This window comes from Schistocerca americana, chromosome 8 (genome assembly GCF_021461395.2).
Source record: "Schistocerca americana isolate TAMUIC-IGC-003095 chromosome 8, iqSchAmer2.1, whole genome shotgun sequence".
Taxonomy (NCBI): domain Eukaryota; kingdom Metazoa; phylum Arthropoda; class Insecta; order Orthoptera; family Acrididae; genus Schistocerca; species Schistocerca americana.
In genome coordinates, this window is record NC_060126.1 from 227,859,576 (window position 1) to 227,884,229 (window position 24,654).

The 24,654-nt window shown below is 43.8% G+C and overlaps 1 protein-coding gene across 1 annotated transcript in view; it reads left to right on the forward strand.

Annotated features, from left to right (window-relative positions):
- The window catches only part of LOC124544686, a 34,448-nt gene extending 11,051 nt beyond the window's left edge, over positions 1–23,397 (forward strand). Inside the window, exon 2 of the mRNA XM_047123318.1 lies at positions 22,447–23,397. Coding sequence (XP_046979274.1) covers positions 22,447–23,188 — 742 coding nt within the window. The 3' untranslated portion in view covers positions 23,189–23,397. The remainder of the gene's footprint in view (positions 1–22,446) is intronic.
- Positions 23,398–24,654: the final 1,257 nt, after the last annotated feature.

Sequence of the window (24,654 nt, forward strand, 5' to 3'; positions counted from 1 at the left end):
ATATCCCCTTACAGTACTGAATGTTCTGCAGCAATACGAACGTCAGCGAGTTCACACTCTCAGATACAATACCTTTTAATCCATTTCATCACTTCAAACCATTGTGCGTTACTCTATTAAAAGTGACTATTAGGAGTTTCTGGCTGCTAGAATGATATTCCTCCCGCGCCGTTTAGCATTTTTCCACTTTACAAAGTATTTATTTACTAAACTGAAAAATGAGCGCATTGTTTTAGCATGACCTACAGCAACCCCCACTCATACCATCTGCATGATCAAGAGACACAGGAAAGTGTCGATTTTACGTTAGTAAACTCTAAGAAAAAAAATTATGCGCCACGAAGAAATTATCCGAATGGGACAGAAATCGGTAGAACTGATGTACATGTACAGACAGTCAAATGATTACAGTCTCAAAAAAACTGGATGATTTATTCAATAGAAAGATCTTCACAAATTGAGCAAGTCAATAACGCGTTGATCCACCTCTGGTCCTTACGCGAGCAGTTGGTCGGCCTGGCACTGCTTAGTAGAGTGAATTGTTGGATATCCTCCCGGAAGGTAATGTGCAAAATTCTGTCCAATTGGTGCGTTAGATCGTCAAAATCGACGTATTACAAATTTTCATTTTGTGAACTATAGTAAAAGACATATATTTCACATGCTTATACTACAACATGGACTTATACAAGGCGAATTTAATCTTCCGACGCGCAAAACGCTTTTGATTCGCTTTTGGTTGAAACGATTCCTGCCAACTGCTGGCTGGATCGTGTAATTAAAAGAAATGCATACCTCTGCTTTTCTGTTTATAACTTGATTTCGCCCCCTTTCCCCCCGCCCCCCCCCCCCCCAATCCTAATAGGATGGGTGTGAGCAAAGCATTAACCTATAGCAAAAGGACAGACAAATCAAGGGTAGTTCTGATCACTCGATGTAAGAGTTTTTGAACCATACCACTCAATTTACTCACAATGTTCGGGAATTGGCTGTGGAGAAGTGGTATAACGATACCTCCCACCGGCCTCACTTGGGGGCTCCAAATGCATTCTTCCTCTCACGCCAGAGTGACGTGCGTTCGCGGGAATAGTGCTATAAATGAAGCGGCAAGGCCACGTGATGTTCTTCCTTTACATTTGTAATATCCAGATTTATTAAAGCAGAAACTGTTTTTATGAGGGAAGTTTGCAATCCATGTCGAAGTCTCCCATTGATGTCTCATATTAAATACATAAACCATAAAACTGATCCCTCTCAGCCGGCCGGAATGGCCAAGCGGTTCTAGGCGCTTCAGTCTGGAACCGCGCGACCGCTACGGTCGCAGGTTCGAATCCTGCCTCGGGCATAGATGTGTGCGATGTCCTTAGATTAGTTAGGTTTAAGTAGTTCTAAGTTCTAGGGGACTGTGACCTCAGAAGTTAAGTCCCATAGTGGTCAGAGCCATTTGATCCCTCTCAACAATGCTGTGCGACCTGTCACCGAAACAAAAGGAAAAACAGGATGACACTTCTCCTGTGCATCCCTCCGGTGCACCAAGCTTCCTCCAACCAACTGACAAGTGCAAGTTCGGCCCAGGAATCTGGACCTGGATATGATGATCCTTTGATAGAGAAAGGTGATGTTGACGCAAAATCAAGTAAACATATGTGCTCCATTATAAAGCCTCTTTAAACAACAGCAAGACAAGAACTACATTCTAAGAAATTTCGACATCTAGAAACAACAATCTATATATAATCCGTAGTGAAACGCACTGCTGAACTATTAGACAGACTCATTAGATAGCATTCTAATAATTAACAACAACAATGCAATTATTTTAACTCATTTGAGAAAAGTACACAATCGGAAAAATAGGTGCAGACTCACATTTACTGTATAACATCATGTTTATGTTTTATAAATAAATTACAGTGATGGACATTAAAAGATAGTGTATTCATTTCAGGTATTAAACTTCTCCAAAATCTTTATAATAAGGGTGGTAAAACTCTTTATTTATATCACTTTACCTTTCATAGGAGTAAGTTTCTGAGAGCAAAAGTAGTACTCCAACTTTTAGGGACTATAAAAACGAATTTCTTAATAACTGAAATGTGTGTCGCAAACGTAGTTATAATATGTCATTTGTACACTTCATCAAAAGAATCACGAATAATTGTAAAGCACGATTTTACATTAAATGAACCGCAAAACCTTTCATTTCTCGAATGTGGGAAAAACCAGGTTATACCACTTTGTCTCCCAGAGGCTCATTTGTGTATGCGGTGCACCGCCAGTGCGTTGTCGCACTGACAACGGGAGCTATGTTATGTATTATAATATTCTTGAAGCAACAGTCTATAGCTGTCTAGTACTTGAAGTAATGCAATACAAACCACCATCTGTACCTAGCACAGCTTCATCCCTCTACCGGTTTCTGTTCACAAAAGCATCATCACTGAATGGAAAGCAAGGCAGTAGTCATTTACACGTACATACCCCACTATAAAATGACTCTGTCTTGGCTCGTACAATATTTGCTGATCATTTCAGCTACTTACGTCAAAAGATCAGGATTTAATTTTCGGGCCATACAACCAAAAAAATGTTCGATTTCGGTTGAAAAGGTCCCTGTCAATTGCTCGCTGGAACGTTTCATTAAAAGCTGTTTTTAATTATTACCTGTTTTCCGACCCCCCACGCCAGTAGCATGGAATTAACATCTTCAAACGCTAGACCGACTTGTTACAAGATTGTATTCACAAGGAATAACTATAAAACTTGCAAAACTCAGATTCATAGAGAAGTTCTTAGACCACATTGTAAATAATGAAGGTATAAAACTGGACCCATGCAGATTTGATGAAATACACTCATCAGCCGAAACATTATGATCACTCCCCACTGCGACGTTGGATGCCGCCTGGTAACAAGACGTGGTAACAAGAATATGTAGGCAGAGCAGAAACGGATGGGGTGTCGCCGTAACGAAGATATGGGATGCCAGTGGGGAAACCGTTTGAGATAAACGACTTTAACAAAGGACAGATTATTATTGTTATGCAGACATGCTGAAAGAGTATCTCGAAAATGGTGAAGTTGGCCGAAAGTTTGCTTGCTACTGTCGTGAGCGTGTACAGAAAGAGGTAGGACAGTGAAACTACCACTATGTGCTAAATGGCTGGACGTGCATGACTCTTCACAGAACGTAAGGTTCGGAGCTTGCCTGCTCTGTAAAGCAGGATAGATGGTAGCCTGTGGCATCTCTGACGAAAGAGCACAATGATGGTGCACGCGCAAGTGCTTCACAGCGCACCGTTCTTCGGACACAGTTGAACATGGAGCTCCGAGGCAGATTACCTCTACGCGTTCACATGTTGAACCAACGACATCGTCAATTACGAATGCAGTGAGCAAGGAACCATCAGGATTCGACCGTCGGTCAATAGAAACGTTTCGGCTCTTCGGGTGAATCACATTTTTGCTGCTCTAAAGCAATGGTCCTCTCAACAAACGCCGTCATCGAGGTGAACAGCGGTTCGGAACGTGCTGCACGCCACGGACACGGGCTGGCGGGAGCAGTATTATGCTATGAGAGACATTCTTCTGAGCTTGCATGGTACCTGTGGTAGTAATCGAAGACGTGCTGACAGCTGCGAACCACCTGGTGTCTTCCCCGACGGCGACGTCATCTTTTAGCACCATAATTGTCCCTGTCTCGGAACCAGAACCACGCTACAGTAGCTTGTGAAGTATTACAATGAACTCACGTTGATGTCTCGGCGACCAGATTCGCCTGATATAAACCCCATAGAACCCATCTGGGTCGCTATCGGACGACATCACCGCGTACGCAGATCAGCGACACATTATTTAAGCGAAAAGCGAATTACATGACCTGTGCCTACTGTCGGATCCATCATACGCAGAATCAGTGATGTACTTCGTTCCAAAGATGGACAAACAAGCTATTAAGCAGATAGTCATAATGGTTTGGCTCATGAGGTGTGTGTGTGTGTGTGTGTGTGTGTGTGTGTGTTTCAAGTTTGCGATAGTGATCTTCCGACGTAAGTTGCTGTAATGATTAGCAAATATTCTGTGAGTTAGAGCCACGTTTGTAGTGATTGTACTGATTTGTATGTGTAAATCATCAGTGTCCAGGTTTCCCTCAAATGATGACGGTTTTCTGAAGAATAAAGTTGAGTGGTTTGCAGTGAATTATTTCAAATTCGTATTCTGTGTAGGCGCCAAGCTGACGACATCACCAACTGAGACGCTAACTTCTACAGCTACATCTACATATATACTCCGCTTGTGGCGGAGGGCACAATTCGTGCTGGTCATATTTCCCTCCCACTCGCGGATAGCACGACTGTCTGAACGCCTCAGTACGAGCTCTAATTTCCCTTATCTTTAAATGGTGATCGTTGCGCCATGTGAAAGTTGGTGGTAATAATATATGCTCTGCATCCTCAGCGAAGATCCGATTTCGGAATTTAGTGAGCAACCCCTTCCGTTTAGCGCATCGTCCATCTGCAAGTGTATCCCATTCGAGTTTACTTGGAGGAAGTGAAAGGAAGTCGGCTTCTCCATGTCCCAGTGGCCAATAATATGAATTCCCCATAGAAGGAATATGCCTCGCAAATAGTGGCTCGCCTGATTGTCAGATAAATAGTTGCTACAAGTTTTATTTGCTAAAAGCAAGCTTATGGCTTTTCAAGTGGCGGTCGGAAGCAATAGAAGGACTCAGAGAGAATCATTCTTGAGTCAACAACGGAGGGAAGCAGACATGAATCATTCCTACTAGGGCCGTGGAAGGAAGCAGATGCGAAGATTGCTAGTATCTGATACGGAAGGAGGCAGAAGCAGATATGAGGCGTGGCTTTAGTTCTTCAGGGGTAAGCGCTGCCTTGGGAAAGGAGCACTCACGAGCAACCTCTTGGGTGCGAGATAGCAAGTTCAGTCTTTAGTAATGTTCGTTTGAAAGTGTTGTATTAGCGATTGTGACAGGGAAAATATTTGCCGCTAATGACTCACCATGTGCATCATGAGGGCGACAGAAAATGAGCCGCCGGGAGGTGCAGAGATCGGCCTCCTATGCGATGTATGCATTACACTCAACGAAATGGACAATCGTCAAGAAATGCAACATGAACACAGGATGAAAAATGGCGAGCCACAGTGATCACAAAGGTTCGAAGCATCAAGATCGAAGGCGAACTCCTTGGGAGTTACAAACTGTGCAGGACGTTCGGCTACGTATCCACTCTCAAGGAATGCGTGTAGACTCATATGGGTGTAACTGGGAGATGAAAACTGATGGAACGTGATGGCAAGCAACTGAATGCGAAACAGTTCTTTAAGGCATAGCTGCAGATAGTGCGATAATGTGTTTCATAGCCACAGAAAAAAAACAAACAGCCAGTGACTATATTTGTCCAGTGGTTCCAGTTGGCACGAATTGCAATGTCACACACTTTTCAGGAGGGATAGTTTACTCTACAGGAGTATGATTTTATAAGCAGACCAGGAATCAAACTATTGGCCAAAAGCAGTGCTTATACCACAGTTGTAGTTCTCTTACGCCCATTTTCTCACTAGTGCTTGCTGTGACGTCAATATTTACTACTACCCTCGCAGGATCACGCTCACGAGAAAGAACCGTAAGTGACAGAATCACCTCCAACCTCCATCCACTTCACCGTCCAGATTAACAGTCGGCATAATTGTACACGAAAGCGTTAAGGCACTAACATTAGTTCATCTTGATGCAACTCTCTTGGTAACTCTTACTTCCAGGGTACCTTTCATATGCATTTCCTCTTCAAGTCCGGATTGGTCGTAGTTGAAAACACATTCGTTACTGAACGATGGGACAGGTTTGTTTATCTCATTTACAAATTTTCGGGCCGACTCCTCACTTTGCCCTGCATCGTCAAGTTGACGCTTTGTTTGAAATTTCATTATCTTATGTCTTCCAGCTCTGTAGCACTGTTGGAGCAGTGGAGCAATGACGGGTCCATAAGGGGGGCTCACGGGGCACCCCCACCCCCTCCCCACCTTGCGGGGCCGCCCGCATTGCAACCCACGCCGCCCCCGCCAGTCAGCCCGCACGCTATTCGTTCGTTTCTTTCGTCTACCTGCATCTGTTGCTACAGTAGAAAGAAGTTCTTCAACACTGCGCTGTACAAAGACATGGCTGAGGTCGACGATGAAGGAGGATCGACTTTATGGCTTAGCTCTGTTGAACACTCACCCTAACATTGATTGTCCTATTGATGATGTAATTAACCAATTTGCCAGGAATAATAGGTGCATAGAATCCATCATTTAAGGAAGAGAACCACAATTGTGAATTTTTTTATATCATAAGATGGCATTGTCTATGTGCACAATCAGTTTAAATAAAACTTTCTTAAACTTTGCATGTGACATGATTATTTTTTGTTATGGTAAAAGTAAAGGTAGCTTAAAAGTAAAGGTAGCTCAAGATATCTTTAGCGCCTCCTCCTTGAGGTTTTTCTGTATCAGCCACTATGTTGGTGATTATGCAACCATCCACTGCTTTCCTGCAATTTATGCTGCGTGCAATCTGATGTGCATTACGTAGTAGGTCACTAACATGCACATCCTATAAATTGTATCGAGCATCCTGGAAACGCGCGAACACCAGTTTTTGTAACAAGTGCGCCTTGGCCTCCCTTAGATATCCATAGCTTTTCCTTATGCACTACATTGTCTTATTGCCGTGGACTTATTCGAAATCTGTTCATAATTGTTTCTTTACTACGCTGCGGATGATTTTTCTTGTACGTAATTATGTTTGGTACTCGCTCCTTGGACAACGCCTGTCCTTTACCACGTTTCACTGGAGACGGAATTTGTGGCTCGCTGTCTGACAGGAATGACGGATTACATGGCTCGACACGTGTTTCAGTATCACTTTCGCTTGTTAAGCACGTATTGTCGTCACTGTACGCCACACGTACATAGTCCGGACAGTGGAGCGTATACGACACCACACATTCCACTGACTCATCTTACAGAAACGGTAGTAATTTGTTCGCCACTTCTTTCTCACTATGGGAAATTCCTTGGGTTCCATTGTGTCGAAATGTCAACTTCGGGAACTATTACTGTAGATATACCACCATCCTTGCTTCGTTAATCGTTGACATTGCTCTGCTTTGTAACAGCGCCACAAAAACTGTGGCACTGTTGTGAGTACTCGTGTGGGGTGTCGAAAGCCGTGAACATCATTGGCCTTTTGCGACCCTCCACACTAGGAGTTTCTTGTGAGACAACAGTCTGGAGACGCGCAACAACAAAAGCCACAACAATATTATTCTCCATTCGCAGTATTATTTATATCAGTGTTATTTATTTGACAACATCGTTAGTGATGTCGTCAGTTTTCTGAAAACTGATCGCTGTGGCGCATTTTTTCAGCTAATTCTAGGAAGCTCAGTTTTTTGGCAATCTTTTGTTTCTCAACATCTCACATTAGTGACATCAAAATAGTTGGATTTAAAACTCTACTACATAGCTTTCCGATTTTACGTCTGATATTTTTACGAACTTTTCTACAGTTAGAAATCTTGTTGTTTCTATATTAATGGAAAACGTCGAACATAAAATGCAAAATAATTTACATCTGATAGAACTTCAGATGGAGGATACAAGGCAGGAAGTTTGCTTTCTACATATTCAACAAGTTATACGCTAACAAGCAACTTTGGGAGCAGTAGGACGAGGTCAGTGTTTAACGACCCGTCGACGACGAGGTCATTAGAGACGGAGCAGAAGCTCGGATTAGGGAAGGAGGAGAAGGAAAGCGGCCGTGCCGTTTCGAAGGAATCATTCCGCCATTTGCTTTAAGCCATTAGGCTCAAAAAATGGCTCTGAGCAGTATGGGACTTAACTTCTAAGTTCATCAGTCCCCTAGAACTTAGAACTACTTAAACCTAACTAATCTAAGGACATCACATACATCCATGCCCGAGGCAGGATTTGAACCTGCGACCGTAGCGGTCGCGCGGGTCCAGACAGCAGCGCCTAGAACCGCTCGGCCATCCCAGCCGGCTTAAGCGATTAGGGAAATGATGGAAAACCTAAATCAGGATGGCCAGACGCAGGTTTGAACTGTCGTCTTTCCGAATGCCAGACCAGTGTGCTTAACCACTACGCTACTCCGCTCGGTAACAAGCAACGTAATAGAGGAGACATTTGCAACTGTTGGTAAAAACTTCTAGTGTTTACTTTCTGTGAATCAGTGTAAAACCAAGAGCAGCTGAACATTGTGTATATTTGTGTACATATCTCAATAATGGCCATTCTAGGAAGAGATCTGATATAGATACCACAAAGCAACGCACTGTAAGTACCTAAAACATAAAAAACTTTCGGGTTCGTAAACGTTTCGTCACCGATTACTAAATTTCCGTCGTTTCCGCCAGTAGCACCAACATAGCAATTGGTTACACTTGGTCCACAACATAAAGCTTTTGTAACACCTCCATCTGATGATGAACTTGCAGTGGCTCGAAAACATGTTTATGGTTGAATAAATCGTAAAAAATCGACCGGTTGCATATTTATTACCAGATAAATCGCCAATTAAAGTCGCAGTTCGTCATCCACAGAGAATGTATTGAAACCGCACGGAAGTAAAACGGATTCGTGAAGAATCGTTATTAGAGCCCCAATTTCCACGCACTATCACATCTTAAATATTCGTGCATTCATGAACTGCCACAAAATCAAACTTGCACAATGAAGTAAAAAACAATAAAAATTGCTTAGTATCAAAATTCGGTTTCAGTTTTATATTTATATTTACTTCATTTTGGCACATGCTTTTATCCATAACTGTGGCCTACGGCCACCAGTTTCGGTCCGTAGGAAATGCACGCACCTGTGGGTTGGCAGGACCCATGTGGAGGCAAGTCAACATTCCACCTCTCACGTAGACGACGGCTTAACAACACTCCCTCTGCATTACGCAAGCCTTCCAGTTAGGCCGCTAACTAAAATTGTGCGTACAACATCCACAACACAATGCCCTTTCTTAATAACTGTTTCCTCAGTTCATTTTGGGACAAGGTCTTATACTGGTAAGTGCGATGAGTACACTTCACAGTTCTACACAAATATATACTGATGTTCACGCGTTCAGTGGATTGTGAGCGGTAGAGTATTTGTTACAGTACGAACATTTGAAGTTAGTATTTTACCTCAAGGGCGAGCAGATTGAGGAGAGCAATGGGGTACCATTGTACTGCGGCGACGGGTGAGGTGAGAGGGGGAATGTATCTGTCTCCAGGTCGGAGCTGCCAACCGACGAGTTCGCTCATCGTACCAAAACGCTGCAATGGTATAAATTTGACACGGAAGAAACACTGATCTGATATTACTCATTATACAGATAGACGGTCATCTGCAAATGCGTCGTTCACATGTATAAAGATAAATAAAACTGTTTGGAAGTGTTTGTGGCACTAAGCAGTCAGTGGAGAAAAACGATATTACAAAAGCGTATTGAGCATTTTACGTCATGTCAGATCATTTTATATAAGTACATTTATTACCATCAGTAATTAATCGCTCATTTCGTAATTGTTTAAATTGGCAGCGCCAGACAATACACCATGACACAGCACCACTTCCCTCGCGTCTTTAGTGTCACACCAGTAAGATTTTGACGATGGCGCCAGTGGGACAAAGAGGTTTATCGATACCAAATGTTCCGACTTTTCTCACACGGCACGGGAAGAATAACTAAAGATGGGCGTACTGCGCTTCCCTCGCCCATTTTTCCTTTTTGAGTAACGAGGAAATACTCGTATACAGGGTGGTCCATTGATAGCGACCGGGCCAAATATCTCACGAAATAAGCATCAAACGAAAAAACTACAAAGTACGAAACTCGTCTAGCTTGAAGGGGGAAACCAGATGGCGCTATAGTTGGCCCGCTAGATGGCGCTGCCATAGGTCAAACGGATATCAACTGCGTTTTTTTAAAACAGGAATCCCCATTTTTTATTATATATTCGTGTAGTACGAAAAGAAATATGAATGTTTTAGTTGGACCACTTTTTTCGCTTTGTGATAGATGGCGGTGTAATAGTTACACACGTATAAGTACGTGGTATCACGTAACATTCCGCCAGTGCGGACGATATTTGCTTCGTGATACATTACCCGTGTTAAAATCGACCGTTTACCAATTGCGGAAAAGGTCTATATCTTCTTGATGTATGGCTATTGTGATCAAAATGCCCAACGGGCGTGTGCTATGTATGCTGCTCGGTATCCTGGACGACATCATCCAAGTGTCCGGACCGTTCGCCGGATAGTTATGTTATTTAAGGAAACAGGAAGTGTTCAGCCACGTGTGAAATCTCAACCACGACCTGCAACAAATGATGATGCCAAAGTAGGTGTTTTAGCTGCTGTCGCGACTAATCCGCACATTAGTAGCAGACAAACTGCGCGAGAATCGGGAATCTCAAAAACGTCGGTGTTGAGAATGCTACATCAACACCGATTGCACCCGTACCATATTTCTATGCACGAAGAATTGCATGGCGACGACTTTGAACGTCGTGTACAGTTCTGCCACTGGGCACAAGAGAAATTACGGGACGATGACAGATTTTTTGCGCGCGTTCTATTTAGCGACGAAGCCGTATTCACCAACAGCGGTAACGTAAACCGGCATAATAAGCACTATTGGGCAATGGAAAATCCACGATGGCTGGAACAAGTGGAACATCAGCTACCTTGGCGGGATAATATATGATGCGTCATTATGGGAGGAAGGATAATTGGCCTCCACTTTATCGACGGCAATCTAAATGTTGCAATGTATGCTGATTTCCTACATAATGTTCTACCGGTGTTACTACAAGATATTTCACTGCATGACAGAATGGCGATACACTTCCAACATGGTGGATGTTCAGCACATAGCTCGCGTGCTGGTGAAGTGGTACTGAGTAGCATATTTCATGACAGGTGGATTGGTCGTCGGAGCACCATGCCATGGCCCGCACGTTCACCGGATCTGACGTCCCCGGATTTCTTTCTGTAGGCAAAGCTGAAGGATATTTGCTATCGTGATCCACCAGCAACGCCTCACAACATGCGTCAGCGCATTGTCAATGCATGTGCGAACATTACGGAAGGCGAACTACTCGCTGTTGAGAGGAATGTCGTTACACGTATTGCCAAGTGCACTGAGGTTGCCGGACGTCATTTTGAGCATTTATTGCATTAATGTGGTATTTACGAGAGGAATGTCGTTACACGTATTGCCAAGTGCACTGAGGTTGCCGGACGTCATTTTGAGCATTTATTGCATTAATGTGGTATTTACAGGTAATCACGCTGTAACAGCATGCGTTCTCAGAAATGATAAGTTCACTAAGGTACATGGATCACATTGGAACAACCGAAATAAAATGTTCAAAATTACCTACGTTGTGTATTTTAATTTAAAAAACCTACCTGTTACCAACTGTTCGTCTAAAATTGTGAGCCATATGTTTGTGACTATTACAGCGCCATCTATCACAAAGCGAAAGAAGTGGTCCAACTAAAACATTCATATTTCTTTACGTACTACACGAATAATAAAAATGGGAGTTCCTATTTAAAAAAGCGCAGTTGATATCCGTTTGACCTATGGCAGCGCCATCTAACGGGCCAACCATAGCGCCATCTGGTTTCCCCCTTCGAGCTAGACAAGTTTCTTTTTTCGTTTGACGCTTATTTCGTGAGATATTTGGTCCGGTCACGATCAGTGGACCACCCTGTATATGGGCTTTGTCGACTAACATCTTGACATAGACATGGGAAGAAAATGGTTTAGGCCTATTGTATTGTGTTTTACACACAATTCTACGATACAAAGCCCTCCAAAAATTGCCAAAATTTTACAGTTCTAAAATAATAATTAGTGCAACCAAATTACTATAAATTTTACGTAATCTTCAATTTGATCATAATTCACATGAGAAAACAGAGTACTTATGATGCCTATGCAAGTTACTGCAACATCTCCATTGAAGTCAAGCAAATGGTTTGTATCCTTTAAAAATTTCTAAATACAAGATATTAAATAAAATTCTTCGGCATATGCGTTTATTCCCTGAAATGGTCAGTACACGCATTTGCGTCATATTCGGGCTTTACTCTTTACAGAGATGGCCAGTTTGTGGCAAACATCGTGTAAATTATTAAGTCTGTTGGAACACATCGCAATGAATAGATGAAAAATGGGGACTGCTGACAGATCTTTGAGGCTGCGAGCAGTCTGAAACGGAAGTCAGTTCACGCAAAGTGCTTCGAATATGGACGCTACTGGATGACTGAACTACGGCAAAAAATTTATAATATAAATATTTTATTGGAGACATATACGATTTGTATACACATGTGCTAGTTAAAAAAAGAAACAAATAAATCAATGTGATGGATGAGCTTGCATATTTTTGAAAAGATTTTAAATTATTGATTGAATAGAAGAAAGTGCACGATGTAAATAACTATCAGTATTGAGTGTGATTTAAACTGAAAGATGAGGTTGGAGAAAGGATCGGGAAGGGAACGTATTATTGATGCATGAGAACTTCGTGTGGCATCAGCAGCGACGAGTGAATATGTGAATATGTGTGTGAATATGTGTGCCGGACTGGGATTCGAACCCGTGATCTCCTACTCACTATACTGGTTCGTTAACCACTTTTTTAAAAATATCTTTTTGCTCGTTATTGTTCATTGCATGTTACTCATGACGAAGTAAAGAAAAAAATAGCTTTCACATTAAAAGTAAACACTACTAAACTACTTCTTTGATCGATAGTGACTGAACAACTCAGTCCAACTAGAACTCGAGTGCCAGCGCTGCTTGGAAATAACGCCATGTCTGGCAACAATTACCGTATCATTGAAGCTGTGAGAAATCATTTACAGAAGACAGTGGACACGAAGTGTTCCGAATCGGGCCGACGTGCGACGATGGACAAAGTTTCCGCACGTTACTGCTCTCGTATGCTATGAATTCCTGCGGTCGTATTGGCTACGGTCAGTTAGACTGATTATCTAAGACGAACATGAATCTCAGAGTACACAGAAAATAATGGGTACCCGGTAGACAGTTCGTTATAAGTACTGTAACACCCCACCCGTCACTTATCTGGTTTTGGCGTGTGTTCAACCCAGCCAATTGACTAACAGATCAACAGAGAGTGCAAAACTGCCGCAATATCGGATAACGCAAAGAAAGTAATAACGCTCTGTGACTCCTGATTGAACTGCGGTGGCAGTGTTGACATTAACTGATTCAGAATTGATCACTTTTAATCTCGTTAGGCCCTATGTCCGGTTGCTCTTGTTGCTTTTCTTCGACACGTTTTATCCGGCTTTGTAGCCTTGATAACATGACCCTTCCTACTTTTGCCGTGCTTTGCGTGGAGTCCCGAGTTTCCTCGCTATTTTCCTTGCACCTTTCGCAATTAATTTGGCTTCAATTGCCGTTCGTTTGATGATGGCAATCTCTTTCTCTATTTTGACTCCGAGATTCTTTACCTCCTGTTTTACTTGCTCTTTCAACTCCGAATTCGCCTTTTTAATTTCAGCATTAAGGTTGGCGCTCTGCTCTAAGTTCACTGTTTGCATCTGTTGCAAAAGGTCCGTAATATATTTGAGAGTAGCCGCATTTTGATCCTCGTTCTTTTGTGACTGAAAATGCGACTCTTCCATATCTAGACAAGTACCGTCTCCGCACCCTAGTCGGATCACTTGTGAATGAATCGTTTGATAATGGTCGCACACCGTTTTGTTCCAACACACTCTGGCTTCTTAGGCTGGATCTTCCATACTTATGGATTAATCCTGTACTCCCTGCGTCCCCCGAACCCTCAGTATCACTGCCTGAATCAACGTCCTTGCTATTCAGCGGACTAAACCAGTCGTGAGACCCAGTTTCACGAAGTTGCAGCTCGCGTTCGTCACGCTCATCGGTAGAGCTTTCCCTACTATCACCCATGATCTCCCGAGTAACAATCTGATTATATTGTGCCGTTGTCTTGGCTTTTCCCTTCGTTATCATTTGCACTTTTATGTTACACGAAAACTCAAAACCCAGGTACCCCTTACTCTCAATAATTAGATAACGTGAAACATATATCAGGACACAAATTGATACACTGGGTGTGAGCAGTGACCCAACAAACAGTTCATGAAGCATTCCCCCAACAAGGCTAGTACCAATGATTGTGTTCTGTGTGCTCAGCATCGGCTGATTACGGCACTGCACATCATAAGTACTCCAACAAATCACAAATACAATGCACAGGCACCTATAAATGCAAAGGACAGCACATGCAGAAGACAATGTAACGTATTGTAACTAATGCTACCCATTTTTCAATTAAAAATGGCTAAGCAATGAATCACATGGAAAAATTTCCTTTTTCAAGACTACTTCCTAGCAAATCCTGAAGTATCGTATCCTGGCAGGGTCGCCATATGTAACACCCCACCCGTCACTTATCTGGTTTTGGCGTGTGTGCACCCCAGCCAATTGACTAACAGATCAACAGAGAGTGCAAAACTGCCACAATATCAGATAATGCAAAGAAAGTAATAAGACCCTGTGACTCCTGATTGAACTGTGGTGGCAGTGGTGACATTAATTGATTCAGAATTGATCACTTTTAATTAAAAAGGGGTGCACACTGATGTTATATTCAACTATTGAACACAAGATGCAAATGTTGAACATAAAATTAATTAAGAAAATTACTTGGGATTTCAACTACTTGATTGAAAACAGATGCAGTCGATTAGCAAAAATTTATTTTAACTCACGACCTTCAATCATCACATTACATGACTCTCCTACCAGGCAGTGGTAATAAATTGCGTTTGCGTGGAGTAAAGCGCGATAACTCAAAAGTAATTCCTATCGACTGACCCAGGCATAATGCGAAGCGCGAGAAGAATTCTACAATACACGGCCCATGAAACCCTTGTGGAAACTTTGCCGACGTGATCGAACAAATTAATCAGTGGCCGGAGCGGGCGCAATATCACCGATAACAGCGTGGCGGAGCGGCGTCGTTGTGTGGATGTCGGCCGACCTCATGGTGCTGCAAGGCTGTTGTCGTCTATTCTAGCTATCTTGCTCAGTACATAGCTTAACCAAAACTTCCTATCTCCAAGCTCAATCGTTCCATTTGCTAAGTCCTAAACTGCAGAGATGCTCACTCTTTCTCAGGCAAGCTGAGTAAAGAACGCCATGGCCACACTCTAGGCAAGCTGGCAAAGGAAGACCCCTACAGAGACTTCTCCCAGTCTGCTCTTCACCTCGGTTTCCTCTCCAGCGAAATCACTTACGCCAATTGCAGCGCAAGTCGCGTTAATTATACGTCGCTTCCCAGCGCCGACCAATGCCTGCTCTGGGAAGTGAACAAATTCCCACAAAATTTCCCTTCCTCTCAACTTCTGCTATTTAGCTCCTCCCAGGCCACCCATCAAGGTTAGCGTCTGCACAAACACCAATTTACCGGAATTCTGACTCCAAGGAGAGTATTTCAGATTCCTTGGTCCTACGTTCCCATCGGAGGTCGGCGTATTTCATTCTGTCGCCCTTCACCTGATTTACTTCAGACTCTGTGGACCGTGAATTCTGCGTGAAGTTGCTATAGTCACGAACATGCATATTTTGGCCTCTGTTGACCACTCCACCACAGCTTTGCGCGGCTTTCTCGCACGCTTCACTGAAAACGGGACGATGTACATTTATCAACAGGCATACAAGTTCTCCGTCTGCTTCCCGGTACACCAGCATGGAGTCAACCACACACTCACTGTCACTCATCTTAAGGCAGCTGGAGGCCACGCCCTGTTACCGCTTTCTCAGAGCTTGAGCCGCCCTAAGCTGCCTATTGTCGCTTCCCTTCGCCGCTCCCCAGCTGGCCACGGTCAACTCGAATACTTCCCTGGGATAAACTAGCCTCCAGTAAATCGACGCATTTCCACAAAGTTTTCATGTCATGTGAATTACTTTAAAACCATCACCCGACATTAATTTCATGTTGTGTGAATTACTTTAAAACCATCACCTGATATTAATTATTCCAATACGTCCATACTATACCCTCTACAAGATGCATTGTGCCTTGTCAGTCATTTTTGTTCAGCCCTACTGTTCGCTCAACGTGAGTTAGGTGATCTTTAATGACTTAATGTAAGGGGCATATTCTTGCCATCTTACAGTACTAACACATTTACCTTGTGCAAATAGCTACTTTCTTAATTAAGTAATGCGTTGGTACCATTCGCACCGGCCATGCCCCCTTTTATACATCCCCATAGCCTCCCCCCCTTTGGAGGGCCCACCCCACAGTTTGAAAACCAGAGGTATAGGGGGTATCACAGAGGCCTCTCCAGCTGCTGGATCTGTGAGGATAGTAAATTCAAGGATAGTATTTCGAATTATTTTAATCCGCGAACACGCAGGATTACAAAGTTTCGGGTGAGCAAGATTCCATAGTAGTACTCCAATTATAATTCAATAAGCCATAAATACAACTTTCCTGTTTGAAGTTGTATTTAGGAATAAGAATAAATGTAGAAGAAACAATTTGTCTAATGATTCTTCAGTTTCTCCCGGCGTATTTGTTGCTCGAACAGTCCACGGGTATACTGCCGGTTCATAGTGTCCAACGGGCACAATATTTCGGCGATCAGACATGTCGCCATCGTCAGGTGCGCTGACGAACTGAGCTCCTGAGGGCGGGCGGCCGATTTAAATCCCCCCCCCCCTCCCCCCGCGGGCCGCTCTCTTCGCCGTCCGCGCCCGCGCGCCGGTGGTCGCGAAGACGTGGGCGTCGGAATCTGTCGTAGCGTCGATGTGCTTGCTACGTCCACCCTGGTCGCCAGTTCGTACTTCTTGCTGAGAGTCTTCTTAATTACATTCAGTGCCGGGTCCCAAGCCTTGCTGAGATTGTAGCCGCAATCTCGGTTGATAAGATCTTTCCTGGTACGAATTTCGATACCCTCCCTTATAACGCTGTCCCAATATTTAGAGGTCTGAGCCGGGATCTTGGTACGCTTATAATCCATCTTGTGTATCTCGGACAAACAGTGCCCTGCTACCGCCGACTTATTTGGATCTTTCAGTCGAGTGTGCCTTTGATGTTTTCGGCAACGATCTTCGATGGTGCGTACTGTTTGTCTGATATAAGTCTTCCCACACTCACAGGGAATTTGGTATATGCCGGCCTTCCTCAAACCGAGGTCATCTTTCACACTTGCCAGTAATGCCCGTGTTTTATTGGGCGGGCGAAAGACGATTTTAACTCGGTGTTTCTTTAATATACGGCCGATTTTCCCCGATAGTGCGCCATTGTCGGAATAAAGGCAGTGGCTAACTCTTCTTCGGTGAATTCATCCGTCTCCACAAGTTGTACTGTCGTGGTGGGACGAAAAGCGCGTCTAATCTGCCATTCCGAGTACCCGTTATTTCGGAACACGGTCTTGAGGTGTTCCAATTCCTGAGGCAGATTCTCTGCGTCTGAGATGCTGCACGCCCTGTGTACTTGAGTTTTTAGTATTCCATTCCTCTGAGAAAGGTGGTGGCAGCTGTCTGCATGCAGGTACAGGTCAGTGTGCGTTTTCTTCCTGTACACACCGTGGCTCAGGGTACCATCAGCTCTTCTCTTGACCATGACGTCCAGGAAAGGTAATCTTCCATCTGCTTCGGTCTCCACAGTGAATTTGATGTTTGGATGTATGGAGTTCAGGTGTGTAAGGAATTCCAAGAGCTTGTCCCTACCATGGGGCCAGATGACGAACGTGTCATCGACATAACGTAAGAAACAAGTAGGTTTCCAATTGGATGGCGCCAAGGCTTCCTCCTCGAACTACTCCATGTGCAAATTCGCGACCGCCGGCGAGAGTGGGCTGCCCATTGCGACTCCATCCGTTTGCTTATAGTATTCCCTATCAAACAAAAAATACGTTGAGGCCAAGACATGCCTAAAGAGTGGTGGTCTTTTCGTTCAATTTCTGCCCAATAAGCTCAACTGACTCTCGTAGAGGCACCCTGGTGAATAGTGAAACCACGTCGAAGCTCACTAGGATATCAGTGTCTTTCCTTTTACCTACATAGGGGCTAAGTAATTCAGCCAGATATTTTGCAGCAAGTAAGTAGGTGCCCTAATGTTGCTGACAATAGGGCGCATAGGTACCCCCTCTTTGTGGACCTTAGGGAGTCCATAAAGTCTTGGTGGTACAGATCCTTGAGGTGACAATTTCTTGGCGTACCCTTCTGGTAGATCCGCGTCCTTGAGTAGAGCCCTGGTCTTGTTCTCCACCTTCTTCGTGGGGTCCTATAGGAGTCGTCATCTAGCAGGCGCTGCATCTTCTCAATGTAGTCCTTACGGGAAAGAACAACAGTGGCATTGCCCTTGTCAGCAGGTAAGATAACAATATCAGAGCACTCTCTTAGGTCCCCAATGGCCGCCGTCTCTCTACTGGAAATGTTAGTCTTCGTAGGTTTAGTTCTGGTCAGAGCCCGGCAGTTTTCCGACGCACTTCTTCTGCTGCTTCAGGTGGTAATCGCGCTGCAACCTGTTCCACTGCACTGACGACGTCCGCGACCGGCGTGAACCTAGGGGTGGGAGCAAAGTTGGGTCCCTTCTCCAGAACCGAAACCGCCTCATTAGACAACTCCATGTCAGTGAGATTGACGATCGTCTTGCATGGTGCCTCCAGCGATGGTTTATCCGAGAGACGTCTCATGATTATAATTGCGAACTAGCTAAGCGCCAGCCCTAACGAAACGCAAGACTAGAGAATCCACAAAAATAATAAAACACGCTAACAACACGAATAGGGAGGATGGATACAGGTTTGCCCCATCCTGGCTGCCAGTCAACAGGCCACACCAACACCACCTAACGCAGGCCCTAACGGCGAGTATACGTCGCGCAGGATACGGTGAACAGTTTTAGTCCAGAGAGCTCGGCGAGTTCATTCGTGTGTTCAGTAGGGGAGGCCGATAAGCTCTTGGCCCCTTACGGCCGGTCGGCGACGACAGAATCGACGTACACGCCCTGCAACCTTTCTCAAACGCTTTTGTAGAAACTATTCGGTAAAAAGTTTCATTTTTGCTTACTTGTAGCACTATAAGTCAGGTTCATTCTGATGTGCCCATCATTTCGTTAATAAACATAATTGTGACATTTACGTGGAAGGTAGACACTGCGCGAAATCCGAAAAACTTTGACATGAAAGTAGGGGTCGGTATGATTTTGCTCCTGGTGCACATTACATAATATGTTGCTGCATATGAAATTTAGCTAACACATCGAATTTTTCTTTAGACTTGGCTGGAAACCTCTGTCAGTCACCAATGTCGAGAAAACTGATCTGACGTAGCGCACTCATTTGCGATCGCACCGCGCCAGCGATAACGTCAGAGTGAAATATTCACAACATTGCTCATATTTCATAAACGGGTTGAATATCCAAATGAGATCTTGGCAAATCATAGCATACAAAGAGGAGAGTATTTTGCAGTATGGTTATTATGCAAAGTTTCACTATTTACCGCGTTATTACACTGACTACAGACTTTTCCGATGAAAGAATGTAATTTTTAAAGGCCATCGATGGCAGGTGAAACAGGAAATGCTACGGGCTTTGGAACAACATAGTGAAGTCATTACACTTTTTTATACCGAGGACGTGCTTTTTCATCAGATGCTGCTCGTACTTTTCCTCAGTTCCTCACTTAATAAGCTTCATACACCACCGTTTCAGAATTCTCTTGCAATTGCGTCTGCACAACATGCTAGTGAGATGAGCGTGTAAACCCCGCTGAGTTCTGGCCTTAAGAAGCAAATTTTTACATGGAAACAAGAGAAATGTGTAGGTTTTACTGACCTTTTCGGAAGGTCACGTCGCAGTTGTGGGCGTGGATGGGCCCCGCTTAATATTTACCAAAAATGTGAGTGTAGGCCTCAGTTTAGGACGGCATTTCCCCTATAGAGCTCTGAGCGACCCCCCACCAACTGCCGCTCTCCCCCATAGACTTCTCTCCCCACGCTTCCCCAGCCTACTGCTCTTCTAGCGCCACAGATAGTGTATAGCCGCGCGCTCTGCTTCTTGAGGGAAGAAAACGGAGGCCACGCCTCATTCGACGATAAGTAACAGTCATAGCAAACAGTGCCAGAAGCAATAGACAACTTCAGAATCCCCTCTGTCCATCTTAGTTCCCGTTCCTTCCGCCCCAAGTGACCAATCGTAACAACGACCTTGTAATATTACGACGTTATGCTCATTGAGCAACAATGCTAAAATATAAGCGACTCCAAACAGCTAAACCACATTCGTAGCTGTGTTGCCAACAAGACTCAATTAAATGTCGCTAGAATGAAAGCGAAAAGCAGCTAGATGTCACTAAAATGATTTGATTGGATTGAAACATAAAAATATTTATATATACTTTTATTATTTCAAAATTTGTTAGTCGTCTTATAACAATTAGGAATGTCTCTTAAAGTCAGTTACACAGATTAAAGGGTACTGAAATTGCCCCAAAGTTGAAGCTGATGGTTGTGCATCACCATCATCTTTACGCCTAAATGAGTACGATTTGTTGGTTCCAATAACTCTTAGCACATTTGTTGGTAACTCATAGCGCTTTTATTCATTCTTTTTAAGGTAATAATGCGTATAATAACAAATATATGCAAAAAACATTTTGACATGCCAAAAATTGTTTTTAAAAAACAAAGGATGTGTTAAAACGCCGATGACATTTGCATTTACATCGTTTGGTTTGAAGATGACAAACAGGACACTATAGAGTTGGTCCTGCAACACCACATAATGTAAAATCACGGTAAGAAGCAAAACGAACAAAAACTTCCTTTAGGGCTCACTTTGTTAAATTAGTTATAACCTAAAATATTTTCACTTTCTGCGATTTTTCGGTAAACAAAAACCAACATATAATGGCACATAGGTGCTGAAACATGTTTGGGCAAAAAAAAGCGGAACCTGTATCCCATATGTGAGATCTGAGTTTCTCCTTGCGTATACAACTTTCAAATAACTTCCGGAAATTCAGCCAGGTAACACTTTCAGCGACCGTCGATATTTCGGCGGGAGAACACCCCGCCATTTTCAAGGCAAACTGCAACGAACAGGCGGCGTACATGCAGATTTAAAATCTCGGTTCTCGGACTGAAGCAGGAAAGATAACATACACACTGAACACTAGTGCCACCAAAGATGACCAAAGTCAGAGCTATCGAAAGTGAGACTATGAATTCGCAGGTGAGGTAGCATTGACTCTGTCCCTCTGTTTTTTGACAAGGGAGAGAGCCGGATTCCAAGCAGAGTTTAAACAGAAACCCCCATCCCTGTTAACGAGGTTGCTCGCTAATTTAATCTCAACTGCCTCACTAATAACACTGTCCCAATAGCTGGACGTGCATGCCAATATCGCGGTGTTATTATATAACATGGAGTGACCAGTATCCAAGCAATGTTCGGCAATAGCAGATCTATTTGGCTGCTGTAATCGTGTGTGCCGTTTATGCTCAGTACATCGGTCCTCCACGGTCCTGATAGTTTGACCAATATATGCCATGCCGCAGCTACAAGGAATACGATATACACCCGCCTTACTCAGTCCAAGATCATCCTTAACGGAACTCAAAAGTGCTCTAATTTTAGATGGAGGTCGGAAAAACACATTTCACATCATATTTCCGTAAAATACGACCGATCTTGTTGGACGTGTTTCGTACGTAAGGCAAAAAGGCAGTAGACTTACGTGTTGACTCAGAATTATCATCATTCACCGGATGTACAGTTGGTCGATAGCGCAACGCACGTTCAATCTGTCAATCACTATAACCATTTTGACGAAATGTAACTTCAAGATGGGACAGCTCAGCTGGCAGTCTCGGCGTCAGAAATGACATGTGCCCTGTGTACCAAGGTACGAAGTACCACTTCACGCTGAGCCGGATGGTGGCAACTATTAGCCTGTAAGTACAAGTTGGTGTGAGTACGTTTCCTGTAGACTGCATGTCCCAATGATCCATCATCCTTCCTCCTAACCAACACGTCAAGAAAGGGAAGGCAACCATCCTCTTCCACCTCCATCGTAAAACGAATGTTCGGGTGGATCGAGTTCAGATGTTCTAGAAAGACCGAGGTTTTAAATTTGCATGTACGCCGCCTGTCCGTTGCCGTTTGCCTTGAAAATGGCGGGGTGTTCTCCCGCCGAAATATCGGCGGTCGCTGTAAGTGTTACCTGGCTGAATTCCCGTAAGTTATTTGAAAGCTGTATCCCATAGTTTAACAGCAAATGCGGAAAGAAAAGGACGAGAGCTGCAAACACAAAAGGTGAATATAGTGTGTCGGTGTTTTCAGGTTCCGCAGATCCCACTGGCCCGACAACTACCGGCTGATGAGCGCGACCAGGACGCCTCAGTTCGACTGCCTCGCCGGCGAGACCCCCCTGCCGGGGTCCGTGTTCCCGCTCACAGCCCGACGCCCCGGCACCCAGTGGCAGAAGTGCTTCCCCGTGCCCGACAAGCACCACGGCGACCGCTTCGTCACCAGCGACGGCCTCGTCACCATATCGTTCCATGGCGGCGCGCCGACCGTCGTGTGTGGAGTCTCCCGTGAGGAGCAGCCCACGTCGCTGCCGCTGCGCACCATACTGCCCCTCCCGTATTCGTGCTTCTTCGCCACGTACCTCGACTTCCCGTCTCTCTCCGACCCTCCGGCGAGCGACGTGTTCCAGAAACTGGTCGCGGACAAGTGGGTTTGTCCGTTCTCCGGCACTTTCCCACCGTTTCAGTGCTGGCCGGCGACGGACGACCCGAGCAGGCCGTTCGATTTCGACGTGCTCTTCGACGGCAAACACGCACACAGGTGTCTTTTCCAGACACTTTGCGGCGAAGGACCAGTCTCTACTGTAGCCTCGATATCGGACTATTCCAGTGGGGATGTGGAAGTCACTACAAATGGCAGCTTTCCTTCCACATTACACACCAATCTGGATTCTCTCCTCGTATCTAAACTGAACTTCAGATTCACTGGTGCAGACGGAATGCCAGACGAGGTAACCACGTCGTCCTTCTCTGAAAACGACACAACGGTTTTTTAAATACCACTCTTTTAAATTCCTGGGCAGCTACCAGTTACAGGACTGACACAATGTTGGGCACACACAATAATAAGATTGTTCAGATCACTTACGGGGGGGGGTAGGACGTCATACGGGCTGACTTGGAGCAGGAGAGGCACCACAGGACATTTTATTTTCTACTATCTATACTTTTACAAATAAATTCATAACACTTTGTCAGCATGACCAGGAAGGATTCAGGATTCACACTCATAGCAGTGGAAGTGCAAAATCATAACAAAATAATTTTTTTTTAGATATGAAATTTCATCATTTTTTTCACTTACTGTTGGCTGCATTTGTTGCTATAGGTACATTTTTCTTCACAATTAAGAGAGATTCTTTGATGAATACAAACCATACTTACAGGTGTATTGAAATGTAGAATTTTCCAAATATATTAAAAACTGTGGTAAAATTGAGATAATTAACTAAAAAATTTGAATTTTTTCTAAACATAAAGTTTAAAACGAAACAGCTCATTCATTTTTTCATAAATTAAATAGATTCTAGAGTCTCAGACACCTGTAAGTATGGTTTGTATGCTATGCAAAATTCATCGAACAGTCTCTCTTAATTATGAAGAAAAGCGTACCTATAGCAACAAATGCAGCCAACAGTAAGTGAAAAAATGATGAAATTTCACATGTAAAAAAATTATTTTGTTATGTTTTTGAACTTCCGCTGCTACAAGTGTGAATCCTGAATCCTTCCTGGTCATGCTGACAAAGTTTTATGAATTTACTTGTAAAAGTATAGACAGTGGAAATTAAAATGTACTGTGGTGCCTCTCCTGCTCCAAGTCGGACCGTTTGACGTCCTACCCCCGTTAACGATTTCTTTATTAATTACAATATTTCATAGCACGTTTCGGCTGCTGCCGACCTCTAATCCAAACGTACAACCTGTGCAGCAAAGTTCACAGCAAGTGAGCAGTAAGACCCACGCCGAAGCGTCGCATCAACTACCAACTTTTCACTACTGATTACACAAACACAAATGAGCAAATACAACAGTACTCGTATTTGTGTAAACAGTGGGGCAGAGCTGAAAGCAGACGCCACACTTGATACTTATTATCCTTTCAGGAGTTTTAAGTTTGGGTCGGATGACAACAGCAGTTGCAAAATGTTACGCAATAAATATAAATCGTTGGGCGATGTAGACAGTACTGTTCGTAAAATTTAATAACGATCACGGACTCATTTCAGGAATTAGTTCCTCTGATAATATCTCGGAGACATACATCTATTTCATCGTAAAAGGCAGCATGTAAGAAACGATTAAGACCTTTAGTTTGACTTTGTCTTATCGCACAATATAACAAGAGAAACTGCTTGTTCACTGTGACTCTTCCATTTGTAACAGCATTCGCAAACATCCAGTCATAGCTATCAATTCTGAGTGATCATTAACGGTGTAGCAAGAAGTTCTTTTATGTGGCA